Source organism: Sturnira hondurensis, unplaced genomic scaffold, assembly GCF_014824575.4.
Source record: "Sturnira hondurensis isolate 20B ecotype Veracruz unplaced genomic scaffold, ASM1482457v3 Scaffold0016184, whole genome shotgun sequence".
In the NCBI taxonomy this organism is placed as follows: Eukaryota; Metazoa; Chordata; class Mammalia; order Chiroptera; family Phyllostomidae; genus Sturnira; species Sturnira hondurensis.
In genome coordinates, this window is record NW_028088815.1 from 4,311,062 (window position 1) to 4,336,004 (window position 24,943).

Here is a 24,943-nt window from a genome sequence, read left to right on the forward strand (position 1 = left end):
TATCCTTGGCTTCTCAGAGAGTTGGAGTCAATTTTTTTCTGTTTCCACTCAGGTCTCGGCAATACTTGTAGATGTCCCTCCTGCAGAATGTGATAAAAAAAAAAGAATGGTATAGTGATAGTTGGCATTTATGGAATACTTACTATATTAGGGGTAGGTACTATTACTGTCCCCCTTTAACAGATGGGAAAACTGAGCCTTAGAGAGGTTAAGTAACTTGTTCAGTAAGCAGTGGAGCTAGAATTCCTCAAACCAGGACTGTCTGACTCCAGGTCCCGTTTGGATTTTGAGCACCTACTCAATATAAATAAAATAAAACTCCCATAAGGCAGTCCATACAGATATTTATAATTAAAGTAATAGAATGGTACTTGGTCTTCTTGATGGTGTTGCTATACTGATAACTGAGCAAATATGGAAAAGGAGCAAGAGTCTGTTATCAAGAATGGGCTAGTCTTTCCCTCTTATGTAGAAAATTTCTCTGCTAGACAGAGACCTTTATGGGATTGAATTACTTTTTTGCTATATTCCTCTACCAAGTATAATGCTTGTTGAAAGAGTGGCGTCATTTTGTAGATGATAGCCATTATGCTTTATTATTAATAATATTCAATTAAAGTATTACATGTATGTCTTTCTACCAAGGTTTCTTCTTTGTAACACTTCCCCACAGTTTCATTTGAGAATGGGTTTTATTCTATTCGGTAGTTAAAAATAAAACAATTCCCAAGTGTTAAGAAATAAAAAGCATTTTTTTCTTCCCATGAGTCGTGGTTGACAATAATGTTATTTAAAAGTTGGATTGTAGAGCCATTTTAACACCCATAAATTTTAGGGTTTATTTTGTGAGCTGAAATGTTAAGACTTTTAAGATCCTGTCTTATTTATGGGCACTTAATAACATAATTATTATGTGTACAACAATAATTTTTCTAACTTCAGAAAGAAATATTTTAGTTAGTGGATCTATTGTCCAAGCAGATGTTGTTCTTTAAAATAATACAGTAAAAATTAACCTGTAGAAGATGTTTTCTGAAAGGTTTTGATACTTCATGCTGGGTATAGCATAGCAAATGCAATAGCACAGATTTTTATTTAGATATTCTTTATGAAGTAAGGAAATATAAATCAAGTAGTTTATAAAGTTAAATTGCCCTTTTTATGTTTTACAATTATTCAAAGGATGATGTGGAACAATAATTGTCAAGCACCAAATGTGTGTGTAGCTTCCAAGATATCCAATAGATATTTTATACTTAGGATTTTTTCATTGCATTTTGAGAAATTCTCATTGTACAATGAGAACTTTGGTTCATCCACTAATGCTTGATAACTTCTGGGTACCACTTATTATTTTCTTTCTTAACCCCCTTTGAAGAATACATGTGTGCACACACTGAGTGTAAATGTACTTTCCCGTGGGAGAAGCCAAAAATGGCATGGGAGAAAACTGAAATTCTTTTTATTCAAAGGACAGTGTGAAATGCATGTTCTTCTTCCCTCTTTTCGAAGTCAGTTTTGTTTTGAGTTAAAAATGGCACAATGTCAGTTTTTCAGCTTACTAATTAGGGTATTTTGGTAATTTTAGAGCATAATCTGAATAATAGATTGGTTCAAACTAAGACAGATGAATGTATTTTTGAGTCTTTGTGTGAAACTGCTGTCATAAAGACCTTTTCCTTAAATAGCTTTATTGAGAATAACTGACATACATTAGAAAACATATATGTAAAATTAAAATACAATTTTTTTCTTTTTTTAAATTTAACTCTTGTTCAAGTAGTTTTCTTTTTTGTATTCCCAGCCCCGCCCCCCCAGTGCTCCCCACCTCCCTCCCATCTCTGCCCCCCACCTTAGTTATTGTCCATGTGTCCTTTATACTTGTTCATGTGAGTCCTTCTCCTTTTCCCCTGTGATTCTCTCCCCTCTCCCCTCTGGACCCTGTCAGCACGTTCTGTATTTCAGTGTCTTTGAAAATCCAAATTTTTTAAGTTATTGATGTTAATTACATAATGGACTACTTATTTTTATTTATTTATTATTTAAAAGATTTTATTCATTTATCTTTAGAGAGAGGGGAAGGGAGAGAGAAAGAAAGGGAGAGAAAAACATCAATGTGTGGTAGCCTCTTGTGCACTCACAACTGGGAACCTGGCCTACAACCCAGGCATGTGCCCTAACTGGGAATCGAACTGGCAGCCTTTTGATATGCAGCCTGACACTCAGTTCACTGAGCCACATCAGCCAGAGCAAATACGATAAGTTTTGATATCTGTAAAACCGTCACCACATTCAAGATAGTAAACATACCCATCATCTCCCAAATCTCCTCATGCCCTTTTGTAATCCATTCTTTTTGTTCCTTCCTCATTCCTAGGTAGTCACAGGTCTTCTTTCTCTTTCTATAGATTAGTTTTCATAAAACCCCCCTACAGTTGCATGCTTGTTTTGATGTCACTTGCTTCATGTGGCATAATTATTTTGAGATTTATGTTGTTTCATATTTCAATATTCCTTTTTATTGATGAGTAACATTTGTTTAGATAGATATACTATAATTTATCTGTCAGTCAGTCAGTTCACTTGGATATTTGGGTTGTTTACAGCTTTTGGTTATTACAGATAAATTTGGCATGGATATCGGTATGTAAGTTTTTGTGTGGGTGCATATTTTAATTTCTTTTGGGTAAATATCTAACAGTAGAATGGTTGGGTCATATGGCTGGTGAAAGTTTTGCTTTTTAAGAAACTTCCAGACTATTTTCCAAGGTAGTTGTACCATTTTATATTTTCACCAACAGCATATCGGAGGATATTATAGTTCCTTTGCTTCACATCCCTGTCAGCACTTTAGTAAGTGTATAGTGTTAACTCGTTGAATTTTAAAATAAAATTTGCTGATTACTAGTGACATTGAACATATATTTTTTTAAGGTTTTATTTTTTATTCTTAGAGGGAGGGAAAGAGAGGCAGAGAGGGTTAGAGAAGCATTGATGTGAGAGAAACATCAATTGGTTGTTTTTTGCACACACCCTGGTCCTGACTGGGGACTGGGCCTGCAACCCAGGCGTGTGCCCTGACTGGGAATTGAGTTGACAGTCTGTAACTTTAAGGGACAGCGCCAGCTAACTGAGCCACACCAGTCAGGGCTGAGCAGCTTTTCATGTGCTACCTTCTGTGTATCTTTTTTTTGTGAAGTGTGTATTTAAATTATTTATCTATTGTTTATTGTTTTTATTATCATTGAGTTTCAGAAGTTCTTTACTATACACAAGCCTTTATTAGGCATATGATTTAAAAACCTTAAATCACTGAGTTGAAGTGTTTTTTTCTGATTTTTTTCCTTTTGCATTTTTTATTGTTATAAACTATACACAACATAAAGTTAACTTTTTAAACACTGTTTCATTGTGTAGTTCAGTGGCATTGGGTACATTCACATCATCCTCTTTTTTTAATGCCATAGTCCAAAGTTTTAAAAAGCCGAAGTTCCTGAGCTCTTAGAGTGCAGGAACTGAATCTTATTCTCAATCGTATTTATAGAGTTTGTGCTATGCTTGGCACATAATAGGTTCCTAATAAATATTTGTTAAGTGGGCAAAATGTTTGTTTTCAGGTTTGTAGTTTCATTATTAGTTAGGATTTAACTTTTACAAAGACCAAAAATCAGTGGCTTATAAAGGATGGAAGTTAAGTTCTCTCTTACATAATAATCCAAATCTGTACAACCTGGGCTAATTAATGACTCCACCATTTTGAAGCTCAGGTTCCTTCTATCTTGTTGTTCTTTCATCTTCCACAATATCTTTCTTCTTTCTCGTTTTAGGTAATTGGTACTCTAGCTTTGGTTGATGTGTCTGAATTCTGAGTAGCAGGAAGAGGAGATGATAAGAGGATGGTATTCTCTTTCTCATTAAGTGCGTGACTTTAAGGTTGAACACATCACTTCGGCCTACCTCTCATTAGCCAGAATCCAGTTGTATAGTAAAACGTTACAGTAGGAGAGGCTTTGAAACATAATCTTTGGCTGGGTAGTCATAAGCCCATGAATACTTCTCTTGTATTAAAAGGGAAGGGTAGATTTTTGGAGGCAACCAATAATTTCTGACAGTGTTCATTCATATTTTGTGTTACATCACAGTTAACAGTTTAATTGTAGTTGAGGGTGTTTACTGATAATATTAAATATGCTCATTGAAAACTGAAAAGTTTAGAGTTATGACCCAACAAATGGTTCATAATTGGTATTATTGAATTTGATCTCTTTTTAGCACTTAAAACATAAGTCTTGGGTGAACAGGTATGTGAAAGTTGACGTACAACTTGTGAACCTGAGGCAGAAGACAGGAACCCATCTTGTTAAGAGTATTCTACCTCATTCTTTAGGAAATGGGTTGATAAAGTTTTGCAGCAGTGTGGGACTGTGACAGATTGGGGACATGGAAAGTTAATCTGGGGGCTCCCCACTGATTGTTGGATGAAATCCAAACACATTAATATGGTCTACAAGGACCCACCTTCCTTTTTCACCTCAACTCAAGGCACCTACCTTTATTACCTATGTTTCTGTCACTGAATAGGGGACAATTCCTTATTATTATGTATCTCCCTATCTTCTAGCAACTCAGCTTGCCATTTGTATTACTTTTTTAAAATAGAAATTTGGAGGTGAAGAAAAGGAGAGAAAGGGCTCATAAACTGGAGGAGTGAGCCTACTTAGGTTTTGCCATTCATTGTGTGCTCTGGTCCTCCAGAAAGCGTCTGTGGTGCTTTTCATCAGTCATCCCTCTTCATCCTCACAGAAATCCGTTGGGGTATACCATGTTAGACAAAGGAGGAAATGAGGCAGAAGTTAAATAAATTACTTACTGAAGGTTGTTACTACATTAAGAAACTTGGCAAGAACAGGTATGTTGGCTGACTTCTGAGCTTTGTTTTTTTCTTAACACCTCGTTTTTTGTTTTTTGTTTTTTTTCTTTGAGAGAAAGGTTTACTCTCAGATTTAAGATGAAGATTAGTAACTGCAGCAATATCAAAGAGCTATATAATATCTGAGCTTCTAAGTCAGGTCTGAGTTAGACCTGCTGGGTGTGTGCCACCTGAGAACTCCTTTTTTGATTACTTTGGAGGGGGGCCAACTTGCTGAGTCCTTGCATATGCTGGGGAAAAATGAGAACAGGGGAGAAGAAGCAAATTGAGAGTATAATTTTAATTAGTTGAGTGAAGTCATCCTTGATTCTTGAAAGCTTCTGATCTTTATAATCTCTTTTTAGTGCTGCTCTTTTGGGTAGAGGTATGGTTTAATGAATGCTTGGGATTATGTGAACTGAGCAGTATTGAAAATGTGCATTTCCCTCAGACCAAGGATCTTACTTTAACCCACTAGATGGAGCACATGCTTTGAATATATTTCATGATAAGAAGTTGGAAGAAAAGATCTGGTCTTCACATCACAGCCATTTTGCAGGTCTCCCTGAAGTTGATCAGGCATTTTGATCTGTGCGCCCCCCCCCCCCCCATGCCGCCATAAATTTTTCTTTTACTTACTACTTCTGTGTGTAAGGAATATGTGAGATTCTTTGGGAGCCTGACAGAGAAGCATCATGGTAGAAGTAGAAAGAGTTTGAATCTGCAAGTCTGGGGATGAGCAATGTAGCTATTCAAGTTCAGATACTCAACACTCTGTTTGAATATGTCATCTTTAAACATCTTTGAGCCTCAGCATCCTTACTTGGAACTAGGCAATATGTAAGAGGTACCTCAGACATGTTAGGTATATTGGGCCTTCCTGACCATCCTTTCAGCTCACCCACCTAACCAAAGCTGCCCTAGCTGCCTTTTTGTCTTACTGAAATTGCACTCACAGTCAATGTCTATCAGATGGAGAACCCATCAAATTGCAGGACCTGAAATGATCTTTGAGGTAATTTGGATCATTCTTACTGCAATGTCATTCACCTGGAGAGCACACATGGGGGCAGCACTTTCCTTGCCTCCGAAACAGCCCAGTTTATTTTAGGGCAACACTGGTGATTAGAGAATTTTTACATATTGATCTTTCTAGAATAGCCCAGATCTTGTACATCTAATCTGTCTTCCATATTCAGATTTTCTGTTTTAGAGCTCAGAGGGAGCATTTGTCTTTACCTTCTCTACTGCTGGGCCTGGCTAAATGAAATGATCTCTAAGAAGTAAAAAGTAGCATCAAGATCTTTCTCAGTTTTTAGTTCACACCTGATGGCTGGGAAAGGAGCCATTTATATTTAAATGTGTTATCTGTGCTCAGCTATGTTAAGACATCATATGTCCTAAGATTTTTAGATTTCATAGCAAGGAACTGTATTCTTTAACAATTGTTGATACATTTGTTTCTAAAAGGCAAATGTTATCTTAGACTACTGGAATCTGCTACTAATGTTTAGTGAAGTGAAACTAAACTTTCATTTTTAGGCTGCTTTGAACTTTCTATGCACATGGGTAATTTCACCATTTATAATTTCTGTTCGTAATTTTTCATTAAATAGACATCTTCTAATAAAGACTTTCACATAGGTTGACATCCTTATTGATTGCCAAGTACAAAAGAATGTTATATTTGGAAGCGGATTCTTCAGAATTTCTTTATTTTTATTTTTTTTATTTTTTTTAGATTTTTTAAAATTTATCTTAGAGGGGAAGGGAAGGAGAGAGAGAGAGAAATATCAATGTATGGTTGCCTCTTGTGTGTCCCCTGCCAGGAACTGGGAACTGGCCTGCAACCCAGGCATGTGCCCTGACTGGGAATCGAACCGCGATTGTGTGGTTCGCAGGCCCGCGCTCAATCCACTGAGCTACACCAGCCTGGGCTTAATTTCTTAATTTCATGCTATGAAATTAAGAAACGTGTCTTCTTAGAGTGGCATTGATTTGTTCATTTGTGGATCTTGAAAGATTCTAATCTCTTCCTCCTATTACAGATGTGTTGGAGTGTCTTAAGCAGGTAAGTGTGTGACATCAGTCCCTGAATTCCTTGTGGTTCTCATTCAGAACAGTAAAAATGATTCCTCACCTTTTGTGGAAGTGAGGAATTTTTGTTTTAAGTAGAAATTGAGGGAGCCTTCAAAAAGAAACTTTATATGAATCAGGAGGTTTGGGATAATACTAATGACATCTGGCTACTTATCGAGGATCTTCTTTGGTACTGTTTGACTTTGGGGAGTGTGCCTCCCCTTTCAGTTGATGAAAAGGACATAGCCCTGGCCTTAGGTTTCTCAAATAGATGACCAGCTCTGTTTTAATAAACTAATATAATCTAAATTATCGTCGTTATCCTTAATGACATTTGTGACATACTGGATAGAGTAGGGATTTAGGAGCAAGGGAGACCTGGCTCATATCCCACATACCATCTCTGTGACTTTGGTAAGTAGTTTATTTCTCTGAGCCTGAGTTTTATCATGTGTAATGGGATTAAGTAGGTGACCTATGTCTCTTGGCCTAATTATTAGTTCCTGGATAACATTTAAAGAGATCTCTGTTAAATTCAGTTTGTATTTACTGTACCTTAGGCAGAATGTTACAAATTTAGGTTTTATTGGAGAAAATTATTTATACCATAAAAGCAACAAATATGATTAAAATTATAAAAAATTATAACAAATACCTGCTTTTTAAAATATTAATTATGAAAAACAAGATATTTATTATAAAGTCCATGTTATCGATATATTCCTTTTTGAGATATTTTACATGGATTTTAGGGAAAGTCTTAAAATATGAACATAAAATATGAACAAAATAAAAACTTTGGCCTAAAGAATAGTTCTTTTCTCTGTACCAAGCATTGACGTTTTTCATTATCTAGGAATCAACAAGTGAGTTGAAAATCTGAGCCATTCATTTAAAAAAAAGTACTTACCTATCTGAATGGTTTTAGTGGAGGGAATCTATCCGTCTTTAAAGATCCCTTGCCTTTACATTGTAATGATATCTCAGTTCCAGTTTTCAAGGTCAAGCACAATTTCAGTGATATATATGATATCTTTAATTGTATAGTGTTTGATGCCTAGGGACAGTCAGTCTTTGCTGTTTTGCAATGAGGCATTATCAGTCTGTCTTGTCAGTGTCATTGTCATTGGTAAAAAGCATTCCTATGGAGGCGGGAAAGCCTGTCCCCTCACACAAGAGAATTGCCTGAACTTTAAAACAGCATCTACCTCTTGAATGACATCAGCTAGATCTGAATGCTGGTGCAATCTTGTTTGTTTAGTTTTGAGGCAACCAAACTAGTTCCACTCAAGCTGAGCATGTTTTTAATGCCCTACTCCAGACCTATTCTTAAGCACTTGAAAGATATTTAATATGCTAAAATTCTTTGGTTCTTAGGCATGCTATATTTATCATATGCAATTATATGTATGTCTAGGAACAAACATTTCATTTTACTTATCAGCACATTGTGGTTTCTTATCATGATTTATTTTGTTTGCCTGTGACATTAGATTTTCTTCAAAATGTTTTTCCTATTCTTTTTTGGGTCGTGGATTTATTTATTTATTTATTTATTTGAATATATTTTATTGATTACGCTATTACAGTTGTTCTACATTTCCTCCTTTTATTCTCCTGTGTCCTGCACCCTCCCTCCAACCCACATTCCTCACCACCCCACCCCTTAGTTCATGTCCATAGGTCACACATATAAGTTCTTTGGCTTCTCCATTTCCTATAATATTCTTAACTTCCTCCTGTCTATATTGTACCTACTATTTATGATTCTTATTCCCTGTACCTTTGCCTCCATTCTCCCCTTGCTGATAACCCTCCATGTGATCTCCATTTCTGTGATTCTGTTCCTGTTCCAGTTGTTTGCTTAGTTTGTTGTTGTTTTTTTTTTAGGTTCAGTTGTGGATAGTTGTGAGTTTGTTGTCATTTTACTGTTCATATATTTTATCATCTTTTTCTTAGGTAAGTCCCTTTAACATTTCATATAATAAGGGTTTGGTGATGATGAACTCCTTGAATTTGACCTTATCTGGGAAGCAGTTTATTTACCCTTCCATTCTAAATGATAGCTTTGCTGGATAGAGTAATCTTGGATGTAGGTCCTTGCCTTTCATGACTTTGAATACTTCTTTCCAGCCCCTTCTTGCCTACAAGGTTTCTTTTGAGAAAGGAATCAGCTGATAGTTTCATGGGAACTCCTTTGTAGGTAACTGTCTCCTTTGTCTTGCTGCTTTTAAGATTTTCTTTGTATCTTTAATCTTGGGTAATGTAATTATGATGTATCTTGGTGTGTGCTTTCTTGGGTCCAATTTCTTTGGGACTGTCTGGGTTTCCTGGGCTTTCTAGAAGTCTATTTCCTTCCCCAGATTGGAGAAGTTCTCCTTCACTATGTTTTCAAATCAGTTTTCAGTTTCTTGCTCTTCTTCTCCTTCTGGCACTGCTGTGACTCAGATGTTGGAACATTTAAAGTTGTGCTGGAGGTTCCTAAACCTCTCCTCATTTTTTTGAATTCTTGTTTCTTCACTCTGTTCTGGTTGAATGTTTATTTCTTCCTTCTGCTCCAGATTCTTGATTTGAGTTCTGGTTTCCTTCCCTTCACTGTTGGTTCCCTATACATTTCTCTTCATTTCACTTTGTATAGCCTTCACTTTTTTCTCCATTTTGTGACCATACTCAACCATTTCTGTGAGCATTCTGATTACCAGTGTTTTGAACTGTGCATCTGATAGGCTATCTCTTCATTGCTTAGTTCTATTTTTGGAGCTTTGAGAGCTTTGATCTGTTCTTTATTAGGGCCATATTTTTTTTGTCTTGGTGTGCCTCTTATGTAGTAAGGGGTGGAGCCTTAGGTATTCACCAGGGCGGGGCAACCCATGTCACTGCGTGGTTGCACTTCATGTTGGGGAGGGGTCCAAAGGGGAACAATCCCTCCTGCTCAGCTCTTGGCCGCTTTCCATTATTTCCTCTGGTACCCATAAGCAAATTGGGACCTCCTGGTGCTGATTCCCAGGTGGGTTGGTCTGTGTACGTTCGACGCTTGTGTGAGTCTCTCCAACAAAGTCTCCTGTGAGGCCAGGAGTTTCTCCTGCCGTGCACTCCCACAGGTTTTTACAGCCAGAGGTTTTGAGACTTTATTTCCCTGAGCTGGAACCCTTGGTTGCATGGTCTGTCCCACTCCCCAGTTTTTCTTGCTGGTTATCCACATGCAAATGTGGGACTGCCCACTCTGCCAGCCACTTTCTTGCCCTTCAGTCCTCCAGCTGCTGCTTTGCTGGTAGTCCTCTCACCCCCACCGCCCATCTCTGCCCCTCTACCAGTCTGAATGAATGTTTCTTTTTTGACTCCTTTGGTTGTCATACTTTCATACAATTCAATTTTCTGGCAGTTCTGTTTATTTATTTTTTAAATTTGAGGTTGTCTTTTTCTGGTTGTGTAAGGAGGCAGAGTGTATCTACCTACACCTCCATCTTGGCTGGAAGTCCTGTTTTTTCTATTCTTTTGTTTCACAGCTTTATTGAGGTATAAATTACAACATCATAAAATTCACTCTAAAATTTAAATGTACAATTCAGTGAGTTTACATAAATTTGCATACTTGTGCAATCATCACTGTGATCTAATTTTAGAACATTTCAGTCATCTCCAAAATAATCGTCCCTATTTGCATTTACTCTCAGTTCCCACATGTAACCACTCATTCTGTATCTATAGATTTTTCTTTTTTGAACATTTTGTTTAAATGGAGTAAGTCAGGCCCAATGGCCTGCCGAACAACGTGCCCAAGTTTTATTGTGACTACTGTGATACATACCTCATCCATGACTCTCCATCTGTGAGAAAGACACACTACAGTGGCAGGAAACACAAAGAGAATGTGAAAGACCACTATCAGAAATGGATGGAGGAGCAGGCTCAGAGCCTGATCAACAAAACAACCATAGCATTTTAGCAAGGAAAGATATCTCCCAGTCTGTTCTCTTCTCCTCCTCCTGGAAGGGGGGGGAGGCGATGATTTCTCCTCCCCCAAATCTTCTGGGTCCTCTTCACCCTGGCATGATGCCAGCACCCCATATGGGGGGCCCTTCCATGATGCCAATGATGGGTCCTCCTCCTCCTGGGATGATGCCAGTAGGAACTGCTCCTGGAATGAGGCCATCTATGGGAGGGCACATGCCCATGATGCCTGGGCCCCCAATGATGAGACCTCCTGCTCATCCCATGATGGTGCCCACTTGGCCAGGAATTACTCGACCAGACAGATAAGGAGAGAGGGGAGCCTCTTTCTGTCACTTTTATATTACTTGTTCTAGTTCACCGGGAGAGTGTGGTGCTGTGACTCTGGGTGTTTTCTAACAGCACAACAAGGAAGACTCACTCCCTCTTCCTATCAAAGAGAGAATAGTTTTGGAGGGGAGTAGTGGGACAAAAAAAATTTATTTGTATTGTGAAATATGAAAATAAAATTGTAAACTCTGTTAGCAAATAAATAAATAAATAAATGGAGTAAGTTGGTGTGTGACTGTTTCCTTTCACTTAGTTCAGTATTTTTAAGGTTCATTAATACTATAGCATGTATCAGTACTTGATCCTTTTTATTGCCAAATAATATTCCCTTCCATTGTCTAGAGCACATTCTGTTTACCTTTTCACCAGTTGATAGACTTTTCATCCATTTTTTGGTTATCATAAAGAATGTTGCTATGAATATTTTTATACAAGTTTCTGTGTGAACATGTGCTTTCATTTTTCTTTTATTTCTTGTATTTTAATCCTCTCCCAAGGACATTCTGCTCATTGCTTTTAGAGAAAGAGAAGGAGAGAGAGGAAGTAATATCAATATGAGAGAGAAACATTAATTGGTTGCCTTCTTGTATGTGTCCTGATCAGGAATCGAAGCCACAGCCTAGGTTTGTGCCCTGACTAGGAATTGAACCCACGACATTTTGGTCTATACATGACATTCTAACCAACTGAGCCACACTGCCTAGGGCTGTGCTTTTGTTTTTCTTGGGTGGGTACCAGAGAAGTGGAATTGCTAGATTATGTAGTAACTTTTTGTCTAACATTTTTAAGCACTGATAAGCTGTTTACCGAAGTGGCTCTGCCAACAGTGTGTGAGGGTTCCAGCTACTCCACATCCTTGCTTACATTCATAATGGCCAGTCTTAAAATTTTAGCCATCCTAATAGGTGTGGATGTCATTATAGTTTTAATTTGCATTGCCCTAATCATGCTGAGCATCATTTTATGTGCTTATTCGCCATTCTTATTCTTTGGTGATCCTGGTCTTTTAAAATTGTTTAGAACCTAGTATAGTATAGTAGTCAAGAGTCTAGCCGGGAAACAGAAATCATGCTGGTTATATTTTAACAATTGAACAAACATTGCTATTAGGGCCCTGGCTAGTGTGGCTTAGTGGATTGAGTGACAGGCCTGTGAACTGAAAGGTTGCTGGTTGGATTGCCAGTCAGGGCACATGCCTGGGCTGCAGGCTGGGTCCTCAGTTAGGGGCTTGCCAGAGGTAATGGATATTTCTCACACATCGATGTTTTCTCTCCTTCTCTTTTCTCCTTACCTTTCCCTGTCTAAAAATAAATAAGTAAAGTCTTAAAAAGAAAAAAAAAGAATTGTTAATAGGTACAAAGTTAAGTAGGGAACTGAAAAGTTAAAAAGAGGACATTAACATGTTACAGAAGTAGTGGATGCAGGAAGCAGCCATCAGCTCTGAGTCTGGGGGGATCCAAGGATAGATTGTGTTATTGAATCTTAGAAGCTTAGAGGAGGGGCCCTATAGATTGGAAACCCAGACCTCTGAGGAGTGGTGCTGGGTGCCTGGGGATGGTATTTGTGAGGGGATGCAGTGAGAATGGTTCTATAAATGCTAGAAAAGCTGCAAACCCAATTCAGCTGCGCACAGGAAGGAACTGCTACTGCCAGGGTGAAGAAGTGTTGCTGGGTGAAATAAGGAACCAAAGCAATAGAGAAGCAGGTACCAAAGAGCGAGCTCCTTCTCCTGCCCCAGGTTTGCAGTCTCCCTTTGGTGCCCTTGGTGGCAAGCCTAACAGGGAGCCAACAGTAACATAGTGTGGTTTTCAGAGTACCAGACCTATCCAGAACTGAGTGTGGAAGAGTGGGGTTGGAGGTGGGAGGCAATAACTTAATAACTGGCAGAGACCACCCCTTTGACTACTCAGCATGCAGATCTACCCTTCCACATGAATTGAACTTACATACAACAAAAATTTCTATGTTTCAACCTAACAGAAGACAGATACTCCTCATGCAAATGAAGATTCTCACCAGCTCCCCAAAACAAGGAGTCACAGTCGTCATTGTATCCCTCTAGAAAGAGACACATTATTCATCTCTGGGCTTTGTTAATTAGCCCTTACATTCAGTTGCAGTCTTGTTATGGATATGTGCTACCCAAAGTCCAAATTGCAGAGTTAAATTTCAACAACAGTGTTTGTATGAAGTGTTACAAGAAGGAGGAGGAGAGAAGAAATTGGTACACACACACACACCCACATGCACAAACCCTACCCGCCCAAGCAGGAAAGCCGGAAGGAAATATGCTGCAGTGCTCAGTTCTCTGACTGGTCACTTGGCAGTTGATGTTTATATCTTTATTCTCCTATTACTCATAACATATTTCCTTTACTCCCAGGTAGGACCTCAACTGATTAGAGTAATTCACTGGAAGGTCTGATTTTTCAGTGATCCTACCTTTCTGAAGAACGCTGTGGTTTTCCATGAGCTGTTACTATTTAAGATAGAAGCACTAATTGATGCCCAGAAGAATCCACCCTGGGTTCTAGTTGTAGTCCTTCCTGACCTATTTGGAAACAGCAAACCTGTTTCCTCTTACTCCAGCTGTTGGAGTATCCTCCTCATTTGTCTCTTGGTTCAGTGTTTGAAGAACTGAAAATGGCATGGTGGCAGTCTTACTTTCTGAATCACTGTACAGTGTTGTCTCTCTTTAGTGGGAGCTTTCCTCCCTTTAAAACCAGCAAGGACAGGAAACGAAAGTTCTTGGAATGTGCTATTGGGGTCATAATGAGGGGAGCCACTCCGCTTTTACACCTTGATTTCTTGATCAGTGTATTCTGACTTTGGGAGAGAAGACAGCTTATTCGAAGCAATACAGTTATTGTATGGGACAGAACTGTCCTTTCAGAATGTTGCCTTACAACTGTTGTCTTTAGTAGGCCACTCCATTCTTCTGTTGGGCCAGCTGCTTGTAGGTAATGAGGTGTGATGAGACTAGTGAGTTCCATGTGCTGACACACTACTTAGTAACTGGCTTGTGTGTTGTTTCTTACACTGTAGTCCATGAACCACAGGGATCCTGCAAACAGTTCAGTGGACCATGACCAGATCTATTTCTCCTTCCCTTCTTTCCTTTCAGTGAGAGGCTGGAAGAGAAAATAAAGTAGGACAAATAAAATTGAAGCTTGTTGTAAGGGTACGCATTTTGGGGGGAAATACTCTTCTGCAGATTTATTGCATCATGATTTAAAATTAATTTCTTCATAAAATTTGTGGTGACAGTACTTTGAAAGCTACTGGTCTAAGGAGATACTTGAATTTGTGGTTACATATCTCATATCCCACTCCCCTGATGTTAGTGCCGGTTGTAATCCTTTAGTGGGCCCACACACAAGGATGGGTTTCTGTGGAAATCTTGCATACTTGAAACAAGGTCAAAGAAGAGCAAATATAAAATCTACAAGCTTGTGGATTTGTTTGAAGATTAAATGAGACCATGTGACTGAATTCTTTGTTCAGTGTCTGGCATGTAACAGAAATTAGGTCCATGTAACACACACTGTTCAAGATGTGCCCAGTACTATTTGAGTAATATTTTTAAAAACTTTACAATAAAATTTACATTTAAAATATGTATCTCCTAGAATGACCTAAATAGAGCCAATTCTGTGATTTGAATAAAATTTCAGATCCCATGTTAATAATTCCACCCTCCTCTGACTTTTTCTCCAGCGTTTTTTTTTTTTCTTGATTCTTGGGAGCCTTGTGCTTAAAGCAGAGATAGAAATTTTATGGGAAAAGATCTGCAAAGTAAAAATCTTAGAATAAATTGGGATAGGTGACTCAGCTCTCAGCCCAGATCTTGCCTTAAAAAATGAATGAGCCAAAATTATTGACCAGACAAAAGGTTTCCTTGAAGTGCTCTGTAAGTTTAGAGCAGAATAACTGGACCTTTTTGGAGAAATCATCTAACATTCTCTCTGTATTCTTTCATATATACAGCGCCAGGAATGCTTTTGGAAATTTGCTGTTTTGGAGGTAGTGATAATATTATGGAGAGAGACTTCTGTTGAGGATAGACAAAGTGCCTTCAGGAGAAATTCAGCTTTTTATAGCTGCACCCCTGATATGTCCTATCTTTTTAAAATAGCTTTATCAAGATATGATTCACATATTGTGTAATTTACCTGTTTAAAGTGTGCAGTCTAGTGGTTTTCAGTATTTCACAGTTGTGCGTTGATCACTATAATCAATTTTAGAACACCTGCAAAATAACCCTGTAGTCCTTAGCTAGCACCGCCCAGTTTTACCCTACTTACTACCCTTCTAGCCATAGGCAGCTACCAGTCCACTTTGCTTTTGTGAAGATTTGCCTAGTCTGGACATTTTATACTGACAAAAGCATACAATATGTGGTCATTTGTGACTGGCTTCTTTCATTTAACATGTTTTCAAGGTCCATCCATGTTGTAGCATGTACCAGTACTTCATTTTATTTTACTGCTGAATTACATTCCATTGTGTGGATATACTACATTTTGCTTATTCATTAGTTAGTAGACATTTGTGCTGTTTTTACTTTTTGACCATTATGAATAATAATCTTAAGAACATTCACATACAAATTTTTGTGTGGACAAAAATTGCAACTCTCTTGGGTATATAGACAGCTGGGAGTAGAATTGCTGGATCATATTGTAACTCTATGTTTAAACATCTGGGGAACATCGGTAAGACTGTTCTTCAAAGCAGCTGTCCTATTTTACACTCACATCAAGAGCTGCACTACCACTTACTGTCTCTATTTTTTATCTTAGCCATCCTAGTAGCTGTGAAGTACTATCTCATGGTTTTGATTTGCACTTCTCCAGTGACTTTTCATTTACTTGTTGGCCATTTGCGTATGTTCTTCTGGTCTTGTATGTTTTTAGTTGGCATGGAGGAGTGGCAGCATCTGTAATCTCTCCAGTTCTTACGTGGAGGATGGTTTCCCCCAAACATTTTCCACTTCTCTGACCTACTGAAATCTACTTACGCATCAAGGAATGTTTGGTTGAAGTAACATTCTTTTAAAACACAGTTATAGTTAAGCCATAATTCATCCGTAGGCTGTGTATAAAAGAGAATCTTATGAATGTTCTGAATTTTGTGTCTTTGGAAGAAGAAATTAGGTAGAGAATGGAGCTTTGTGAGCCTCCATAAGCAGGGACATAATAGTGTATCTAGTTCCTTCTGACCTGGCTGGAAGCCTGCACAGAGGAGTATGTATTTTATTTTGTCTTTTAATTCTGATTTTTCAAAACCATAGGGATTTTGAAAAATTTCATTTTTCTCCTATATTTTGGAGAGGTAACCATTGTAGCATCTTTATTTTTTATTACCTTTTGATTAATTTAATTGAAAATCTGAATATGTTGCAATGGTTTTTAAAATGGCAAACTAAGTTTCATGTTTATGTTTTTATTTCCTTTCCTTCTCCACATGGAGACAATATTTCTCTACTGACCCAATGACAGTAAAAAAATTAAAATACTGAAAGGTAATACACAAGTACTTGAGGTTCATAGAATCTGAATTTCAGTCTTTATTTACATGAAAGAACATCTTACCCACAGCCTAAACTCCATTTTTGAAGCACACAAACTGTTTCATGGATGCATTTGCACATGAATTATGCTGTATAGATCTTCCATGATTTATAGTCAGTATCCCTTGCTGCTAAGTGATCTTTTTAGATATGTTTGCCTAAAATAGAATTTCCTTGAACAGGCTGCTGGAGGCCAAGAAGAGGTCACTGTGAGCTCTGATTTCATTGTGACTTTGCTCAGCTTCCTTGCTTTTTACTTAGTGTCTATTTACAGTTGGACATTGCTACTTATAGTATTGTTTCAGTTCTGTGCCATTAGTCTCCCTTCACTCTGCCCCTTCCCTGCAGATGTTTGCAGAGGATGTGAAGCTTTGCAGATAGGTGAGCTTTTTTATCAGCTTCTCCTATTTGACCCTTCATGGGTTTATTGGTTTCTCTTCAAAGAACCAAGCTCCTTGTGACACCATGATTTTGTTTCCTAACTAACCTCTTATAACAGTTAATTGAAGTTTTGACATCCCCTGCAGTTTCCTGAGCTGAGGGATAATTGGAACCTGTATAAATACTGTTGGTTTGTTTATTTTGTGGCCTTGTTTTTTCCTGTGTTGGTACATAGTTCAAAGGGTTTTTCTGACAAGTGCATTACCAAATAGAATGACAAATTACTTACTAGTTATAGTTATGTAAACTATGTATAAATTAATCCAATATAAACTATTAGAAATAGTTATGAGGAAAATAAACATTATGAAATCTATTCCTTGGGCTTGTCTGCCCTTTATAAGGGGTGTGTGGAGAGAAAGAAGAAAAGACTAAAGGACTAGTTGCTGTCCTGGTTTTCTGTTATTTTACACCACTTGTTCCTGGAAGTCATAGGAAAGCTGTGCCTAGTAAGTTGGTTTTCTTCCTTTCTTTCTGCTTGTTGTGTTAAGATTTACATAATATAAAATTTACCATTTGTATCATTCATTATCATTATGTGAATTCACATTGTGTGCAGCTGTCTATCTTCAGAACTTTTTCATCATCTCAAACTCTATATCTATTAAATAACAACTCCCTATTTATTTGCTTCCCCCCAAACCCCCAGACCCTGGTAACTACTATTCTACTGTATCTATGAATTTGTCAATTCTAGGTACCTCATACAGTATTTGTTCTTTTGTGACTAGCTTATTTCACTTAGCATAATGTCCTGAAAGTTTATCCATGTTGTAGCATATGTCAAAATTTCCTTTCTTGGCAAGGCTGCATAATAACCCATTGTATGTAGATAACACATTTTGTTTATTTATTCATCTTTTATTGGACAATTATGTTACTTCCACCATTTGGCTGTTGTGAATGATGCTGCTATGATCATGGCTGTACAAATACTTTTCGAAACTCTACTTTCAGTTCTTTTGTGTACCTACTACACAGAAGTGACTTTGTGGATCATGTGGTAATTCTGTTTAATTTTGTGAGGAATCACCATACTTTGCTTCACAGGGGCTATCCCATTTATATTCCTGCCAGTAAGTAAGTTAGTTTTCTTACCCCAAACCTTTTTTCCCATAGGAGATCTGTTCTATTTTAAAAGCTTTTAAACTTGATCTCCTGCCAAAAAAATAAAGGATTCTCCTTTCTTTTGAGAGGCTGATCATCTCTGGGGAGACGACCACCCTTAGTTCCATAGAGCTCACTTCGTTGCTTCTACTTCTTTTACTTGGTCACCCAGTGAGTATGCCAGGTGTTCAGGGCAGCCCACAGGGACTGGTTCCCTCCCTAATATTCTACCATCAATTTGGAGACACCTTTGTAACTTTCCATTCTCTCCTTTTTTTTTTTAATCCTCACTTGAGGACAATTTTTCATTCCTTTTTGAGAACAAGGAAGGGAGGGAGGAAGAAAAGGATGGAGGGAGAGGAACAGGGAGTGGCCAGGGGGGAGAGAGGGAGGGAGAGAGAAACATCAGTATGAGAGAGAAATATCAATTGTTTGCTTCTCGTGGGCTCTCTGACTGGAGATTGAACCTGCAGCCTAGGCATGTACCCTGACCAGGAATTGAACCTGCAAACTTTTGATGTATGGAATGTCGTTCCAACATTCCAACCAACTGAGAACCTGGCCAGGACTCTTTTCCGTATTTTTAAAAGGTCCTTACTTAATAACACTTACCTAATTTCTCTTATTTAAAAAAAACTTTCTACTGATCATTGATGAAATGATCACCTTCACCATCTTAACTCTCCTTTTCCCCTACCAAACCTACATTTCTCTATTTTAACCATTTTTCTCAACAGAGGTAATTTGTAATTTGACTTTATTAGAGCTGAAATTCTCATATCCTTGAACTACAGTACTCTTTACTCTTAACGTTAAGGAAGAAAAATACTTAATTTGGGGTAAAAGGAGGAAGGGAGGCCAATATTTATTGAGCATGTGGTATGTATTAGGCCATATTTTAGACACTGTACTTACCTTTGACAATACTGATTGAATATAAAATGGTGTTGTCGGGGTGTTGACAGGCCAACTTATATAAGATCTTTGTTCAGCAGAATTCACTACATTAATATATGAAATATGTAGTGTCAGGGGTGGAAGTAAGCTTTTCATATGGACTGGCCATCATTATGATACTTAAATAGAATAAATGACATATTAGATTGACTTCTACCCATACTCCTTTTATTTAGGTTTTGTGAAGTGTAGCTATATCATATGTGATGTACTATTGTAATGTGAGGTCTTCATTTCAGCCACTGCAGAACAGACTTCACTTCTTTCCTGGCCTCCGAAGGTAGGAAGGACCCAAGGTCTAACCTAGGTAAAAAACTTATGTCTGTTTGTCTCTACAATATTATCTCTAGTTTATAGTTCTAGATTTTGTTTTTTAAAGATTTTATTTATTTATCTTTAGAGAGGAAGGGAAGGAAAGGAGGAGAGAAGTATCAATCTACAGTTGCCTCTTGTGAGTCCCCTGCTGGGAACTGGCCTGCAACCCAGGCGTGTGCCCTGACTGGGAATCGAACCGTGATCGAGTGGTTCACAGGCCCGCGCTCAATCCACTGAGCTACGCCAGCCAGGGCTGTAGTTCTAGATTTTTAGGGTTCCATCAGATTCTTTTTTATCCACATTGTCCTGGAAAAATCTCAAAAAGGAATCAAGATAGATATCCAGTCTTGAGAGATGTATAACATAGAGGTGAGATTTAAAGATGTGAGAGTAAATGGGATCTCTAGTTGAAATTCAGGGGTCTGACAGAAGTAAGGCCTGCTTGAGTGTGGTTGGTAGGGTAATAATGTGAGTGTAATAAATTTATGGTTTTAATTTGAACATTTCATCAAAATGTCATCTGGTGTACTTGAGTGTGATATTGTTATGTGACAGAATTACATGCTTATGATTCTGTAATAAAAGATTTTCTAATAAAAAAAGGTCATTTTTTTGTGTTGTACCCTGTATATACTTGTAGGTGGCTGAACTGGTTGTCAGTAGATACCATTCATCTGTCCCTGTCCTCTGATGGAATTTATGCTAATTATCACCTTAGACCAATCCAAGATAATTCTGATGCAGAAAAAATCAGTGAAACCACGTACACATTTTGAATGATTCTTATTGTCATTTTTCTGATAGTATTTTTTGGCCTTGTTGAATCCTTTGTTGTAAATATTTTTTGATGTTTTTCTTGTCCATGAATTTTGTTGGTTGAAAAAGCTTTAATATTTAAAAGCGATACAGTTGCTGAAATGCTTATTAATGTATATCTAGGAAAATATTTTTTTCCTCTGAATGATTGTTAGAAAATTGTTCCATTCTCTCCCATTGTTTTAAATATTAACTTGGAGCTTTTAAAGTAAACCAGATATATACTTCCAATTTGCTTGGTTATCATTTATACTGCTTTGTAAAGTTCATATATAATATTTTGCATCTCAAATAATATTCCCTGGCTTCACAGAATGTCTAAAATAGGTAATAATAATAGATTGTTTTTAATTTCTAGTTACATTTTTATTTGTATTCAATGAACTGTTACTTTTAAAATTGTTTCTCTTATAATACAATTATAAATTTTCTGAATTCTTAAAACAGACAATTTAACCTGTGTGTCTGATGGTTTATAGTCTCCAGTATTCACTTTCTGTGTAGAATGTTTCCATTTATCTACATGCCAGCATTATTATGTCACATGAAGATTTGGGTCTTAATGTTAGGTCTTGGGTGTGATCTTGAACACTATAGCTCTGTTTTAACAGAATTACCATTCTGAAGCAAAACATTCTAGACCATTTAATTCCTGTGCTTTTGCATGTGGTCAGTATTTCTACTTGCTTGATCTCCTGTGGCTATTAGCTTATTGCATAAAAATTCAGGAAATAGACAAGACTTAGATTTTTCCTTAATATGGGGCCTAATAGATAAACCAGCCATAGAAAACAGAAATTTGGGGGTTATGTGACTGCATTATGTTTTCTAAAGATCTGCCTTTGCTACATTACATAGGTTTCTGTTACTAACCATAAGTACTCAATCATTCCAATCCATTGTAATTTTGAAATGAAAACCCTCTGTTACCTTGTAAAAATAAGGAAGAATATCAGAATAGATCTTAAAAGAGCAGTCACTTTTTTTCAGATGCATGTTATAGGTGGAAAGGGTTTGCCTCTGTCTTTTTACATAATTCTGTCATTTTTTAGAAGGAAAATGTCAAGAGTCAACTTACTGTTATACCGACGACAGGCTTCTCTATTAGCCCCCGAAGATACACATAAGGTAGTGGAGTGTCAGTGAGTTCATTCCTCAGTGGAAGGATCTGTATTACTTATGCATAAAAAATTATAACCTTGTTGGCTGTGGGACTCCAGTGTGTATTACCATTGCATACTGAGGTGCTGCTTCAGGAGGACCAGGTAACCCTTTATTCATATTCTCATTTGCGTCTTTGGGTACCAGAGATGGGAGAATACTTTTAAGCAGTGTAAACTTGCTAGCACAGAAGTCAAGATCCATACAGCAACTTTGTGTCCCTTTTTGTTTGCTCTCAGCAAGCTGTCGCCCACACATGCAGTGGTTGTTTAAAGCGGGCTTACACGTTTCCATAGCAGCAGTCATCTTAGTGGTTTCACTAGCTTTTGGACATTTTTCTTTTGCTTCTCTCTTCCTTTCTGATGCAGGATTAAACAAACAGCAAATATAGGTCAAGGAAAGAGATGTTTGCTAATATAGATGCTAGGCAAAGCATTCTGGGAGAGTGATTTCTTGCAGCAGATCATTCTTTGTGCTTTCCAGCAGTATCTGCAGCAGGGTGGCTGTCTGGTACCATCTTTTTCCTTTTGGGAGGCAGGTTCTGAGATTCAGAACAATCCCAAGCGAATCATAGGAGCCAGTAGTTTCCCAGTAACCACATGTAAATCTGCTTATTTGTTCCTTGGTATTGACAGTGAAGCAGTCTGCTGGAAAAAAACAACACTTGAAAGGTTTTGGTGCATCCGAGGTGTGTCATTTTGCGTTTGCACCACCCCTCCTGTTTAACACTTGGAGCCTGGATTTTTTTTTTTTTTTTTTTTTTTTTTGTCAGGCTGTTGGGCAGGAGCAGATTCTAGTGCGACAGCTCAGAGCTTCCCTTCTGTTCTGGTGCCGGCAGCTGCCTGTCATGAAGGTGGTACAGTGAGAGCCTGCTTTGAAGAGCCAAGGAAGCTGATGTGGAAATGCAGTAGAGATTGCTAGAAATCTGAACATCCATATCTTGGGGATGGGTTGCACTACTAGTGTGATTCTGTTTAAAGGCATTCGCAGTGTTTTTGAAAGAAATTGTGCTTATATGTGCAAACAGCAAGGAGAGAATAATGCCCTCGAATACACAGCATACAATTGGACTAAAGAAGATTCAGAACTATTGATCTCCTTCTGTCTGGTAAATGCTGTTTTGCTTAATTAACAAATAGTTTGGTGGTGTTAAAATAAACTAGTATTTACTTGTAAAGCAAATATATTTATTTCATTATGCTTATATATAGCATATATGTGTGTATAAATGGGTAATTAGTGACTTTTAGTTGAGGTACCCATTTTTATGTGTGAAAATGTGATGGATTAATCAAAACTAAATATGTACAGAGAAAAGCTGGAGTAAGATACTTGATTTTAGAACAGTTTTCTAAGTTAGCTTTATGAGCTTATATTATCTTGGTATTATCCCAGGCATAATGCTGGGTAAAGTATGTATTAAGGGTATTGGATATTGAACCCTCTGCCAGAGAGAGAATTATTCAGTTTCTTTACAGCTTTTTCTTGGCTAAATTTTTCTTACTGTTGGCTTGTGGTCAGTCCTTTGGTTCAGGGGGAGAAATTTAAAGGGAATATGAAAGAAACTAATAGGTATAAGGGAAATTTAGTTTTAGTATTTTAAATGCAACTGTTTATAATGTTTTGGATGTAATGTTTTACTCATTGTGTTTTCCTCCCTTTACAATGTTTGAAGATGTGTCAAGTCACATATGGGTGTGCCTCTCCACGGCCTTCTGACAAATTCCAGGCTCCTGAGGAAGCTACACATTGCTCTTCTCCTCCCTCAGGATGCCTTGCCATCTTTCCTTTTGTTCCTGTCACAGTTTTGTCAAAATGAATGAGAATAGTACATGTGAGAGTTCCTGTGTGTGAGTCTGGCCAGCAGCCACATGGTATGTTGAGGGTGAGGTGTGCCCAAATCCCGAAACCTTCCCTGCCATCTGAGACTGAGGAGGAGTGCTGGTTGCCACCTGAATCTCAGGATCAGATCATTTCACCCCAGCCTTGCAGGACCACAAGAGAGGGTGTATTTTGTGCAGTGGCTAATGTGATGTTTGCTCTCCAAATACTTGGGCGGAAGAAATAGCATCACTTGAGCATCAGATGCATTTTGGAAAATAGTGTTATGTGTGGGTGTGGAGTTTAAATGGTACTGTATTAACTACTAAATATTTTAAGCCCTAATGTATTTTGGAATGGACTTATTTGAGAATAACTAGTATCAGAAATTAGAAGGACTAGCTCATTACAGTGTCTGTCCCACTAGCAGTATAATTCATAACCCTGATGGCCCTGGAACTACTTAGCCAGTGATGGCAATGCCTCTTCCAGGCTACTAGCATTTGCTTCCTCAAGCCATACTGACTTGTTTTTGGTTAACCTGCTTTTGTGAAAGTGCTTGTTTTTCTTTTTATTTTGTCGCATGAGGGAATAATAACTTCCCAGAGTCTTTGTCGGTGCTCTGGACTGGATTTGGAGACACTGTGCATGTATATTGTACTGGATGCTCTCTGCCCGCTATCCTTGCCCACACCAGCAGGTCAAGAAAGCTGATATGACCTTGAGTGCATGTGGCTGAGGTGCTTTGAGTGGAAAGATGTGCCCTCCAAACTGGTCTCCTGCTTCTGTCCTTGACCTTATGACCTCTTTTCCACATGGTAGATAGTGGCCTTCCTTTGAAAAGGAAAAGATAGATTCTTTCTTCTCTGCTCAGAGTCAGATCTAGTATTCTTATAGTGGCCTCCAGATTTGTCTACAACATGCCCTGCCTTAATTTACTTCTCACTCTCTCCTCATTCCTCATTCAGTTCTGGTCTCTGAGGCTACCGTGCTCTTCTCTCCTCCTAGGACACCTCTACTCAGGTATTTACCTGGTTCACTCTTGACCACCTGCAGGGTATTGTTCATATTTCTTTCTCATTGAGGCTTCCTTGTCCACCAATGTCATCTTGCAACACTTCAGCACATCCTTCTCTGATTCCCTGCCAAAGTTTCTTGTATTTATCTGTCCCTGGCATGTAGTTAGTCGAATACCAGAATAAGTATAGTAATGGTAGATAGTGGTGTTACTTAATAATAGTAAGTACAAGAATAAGATTTATGACGGTAGGAATTTCTCTATTTTATTTACCTCTCTGTCCCAACAGCTAGAACAATGCCTGATTCATAGTAAGTACTCAGTTAATGAGTGAGTTCTTAGGACATGGTTTTATTATCCTGAATCTGAACTTGGAGAAGCTTCTGAGAAGAGAGGATATTATCACTTGTTCTAAAACCAGTCTTGAAAAAAATTTATGTAGTTAACCCTGAACAAGTACTTGCTC

The 24,943-nt window shown here is 37.9% G+C and overlaps 1 protein-coding gene and 1 pseudogene across 15 annotated transcripts in view; both read left to right on the forward strand.

Annotated features, from left to right (window-relative positions):
• The window catches only part of LOC119000678 (U1 small nuclear ribonucleoprotein C-like), a 30,043-nt pseudogene extending 18,583 nt beyond the window's left edge, over positions 1 to 11,460 (forward strand).
• The window catches only part of DOCK9 (dedicator of cytokinesis 9), a 354,977-nt gene that overhangs the window by 49,976 nt on the left and 280,058 nt on the right, over positions 1 to 24,943 (forward strand). For 4 of the 15 annotated variants that reach the window (XM_037065813.1, XM_037065815.1, XM_037065820.1 and 1 more), the window contains exon 1: positions 22,412 to 22,746. The exons of 5 other annotated variants lie outside the window; for them this stretch is intronic. In XM_037065813.1, the coding sequence (XP_036921708.1) occupies positions 22,585 to 22,746 (162 nt within the window). In that variant the 5' untranslated portion in view covers positions 22,412 to 22,584. Of the gene's footprint in view, positions 1 to 22,408; positions 22,747 to 24,943 lie in introns of those variants that run through there. 6 more of the 15 variants (XM_037065818.1, XM_037065819.1, XM_037065827.1 and 3 more) reach the window with 4 other exon arrangements.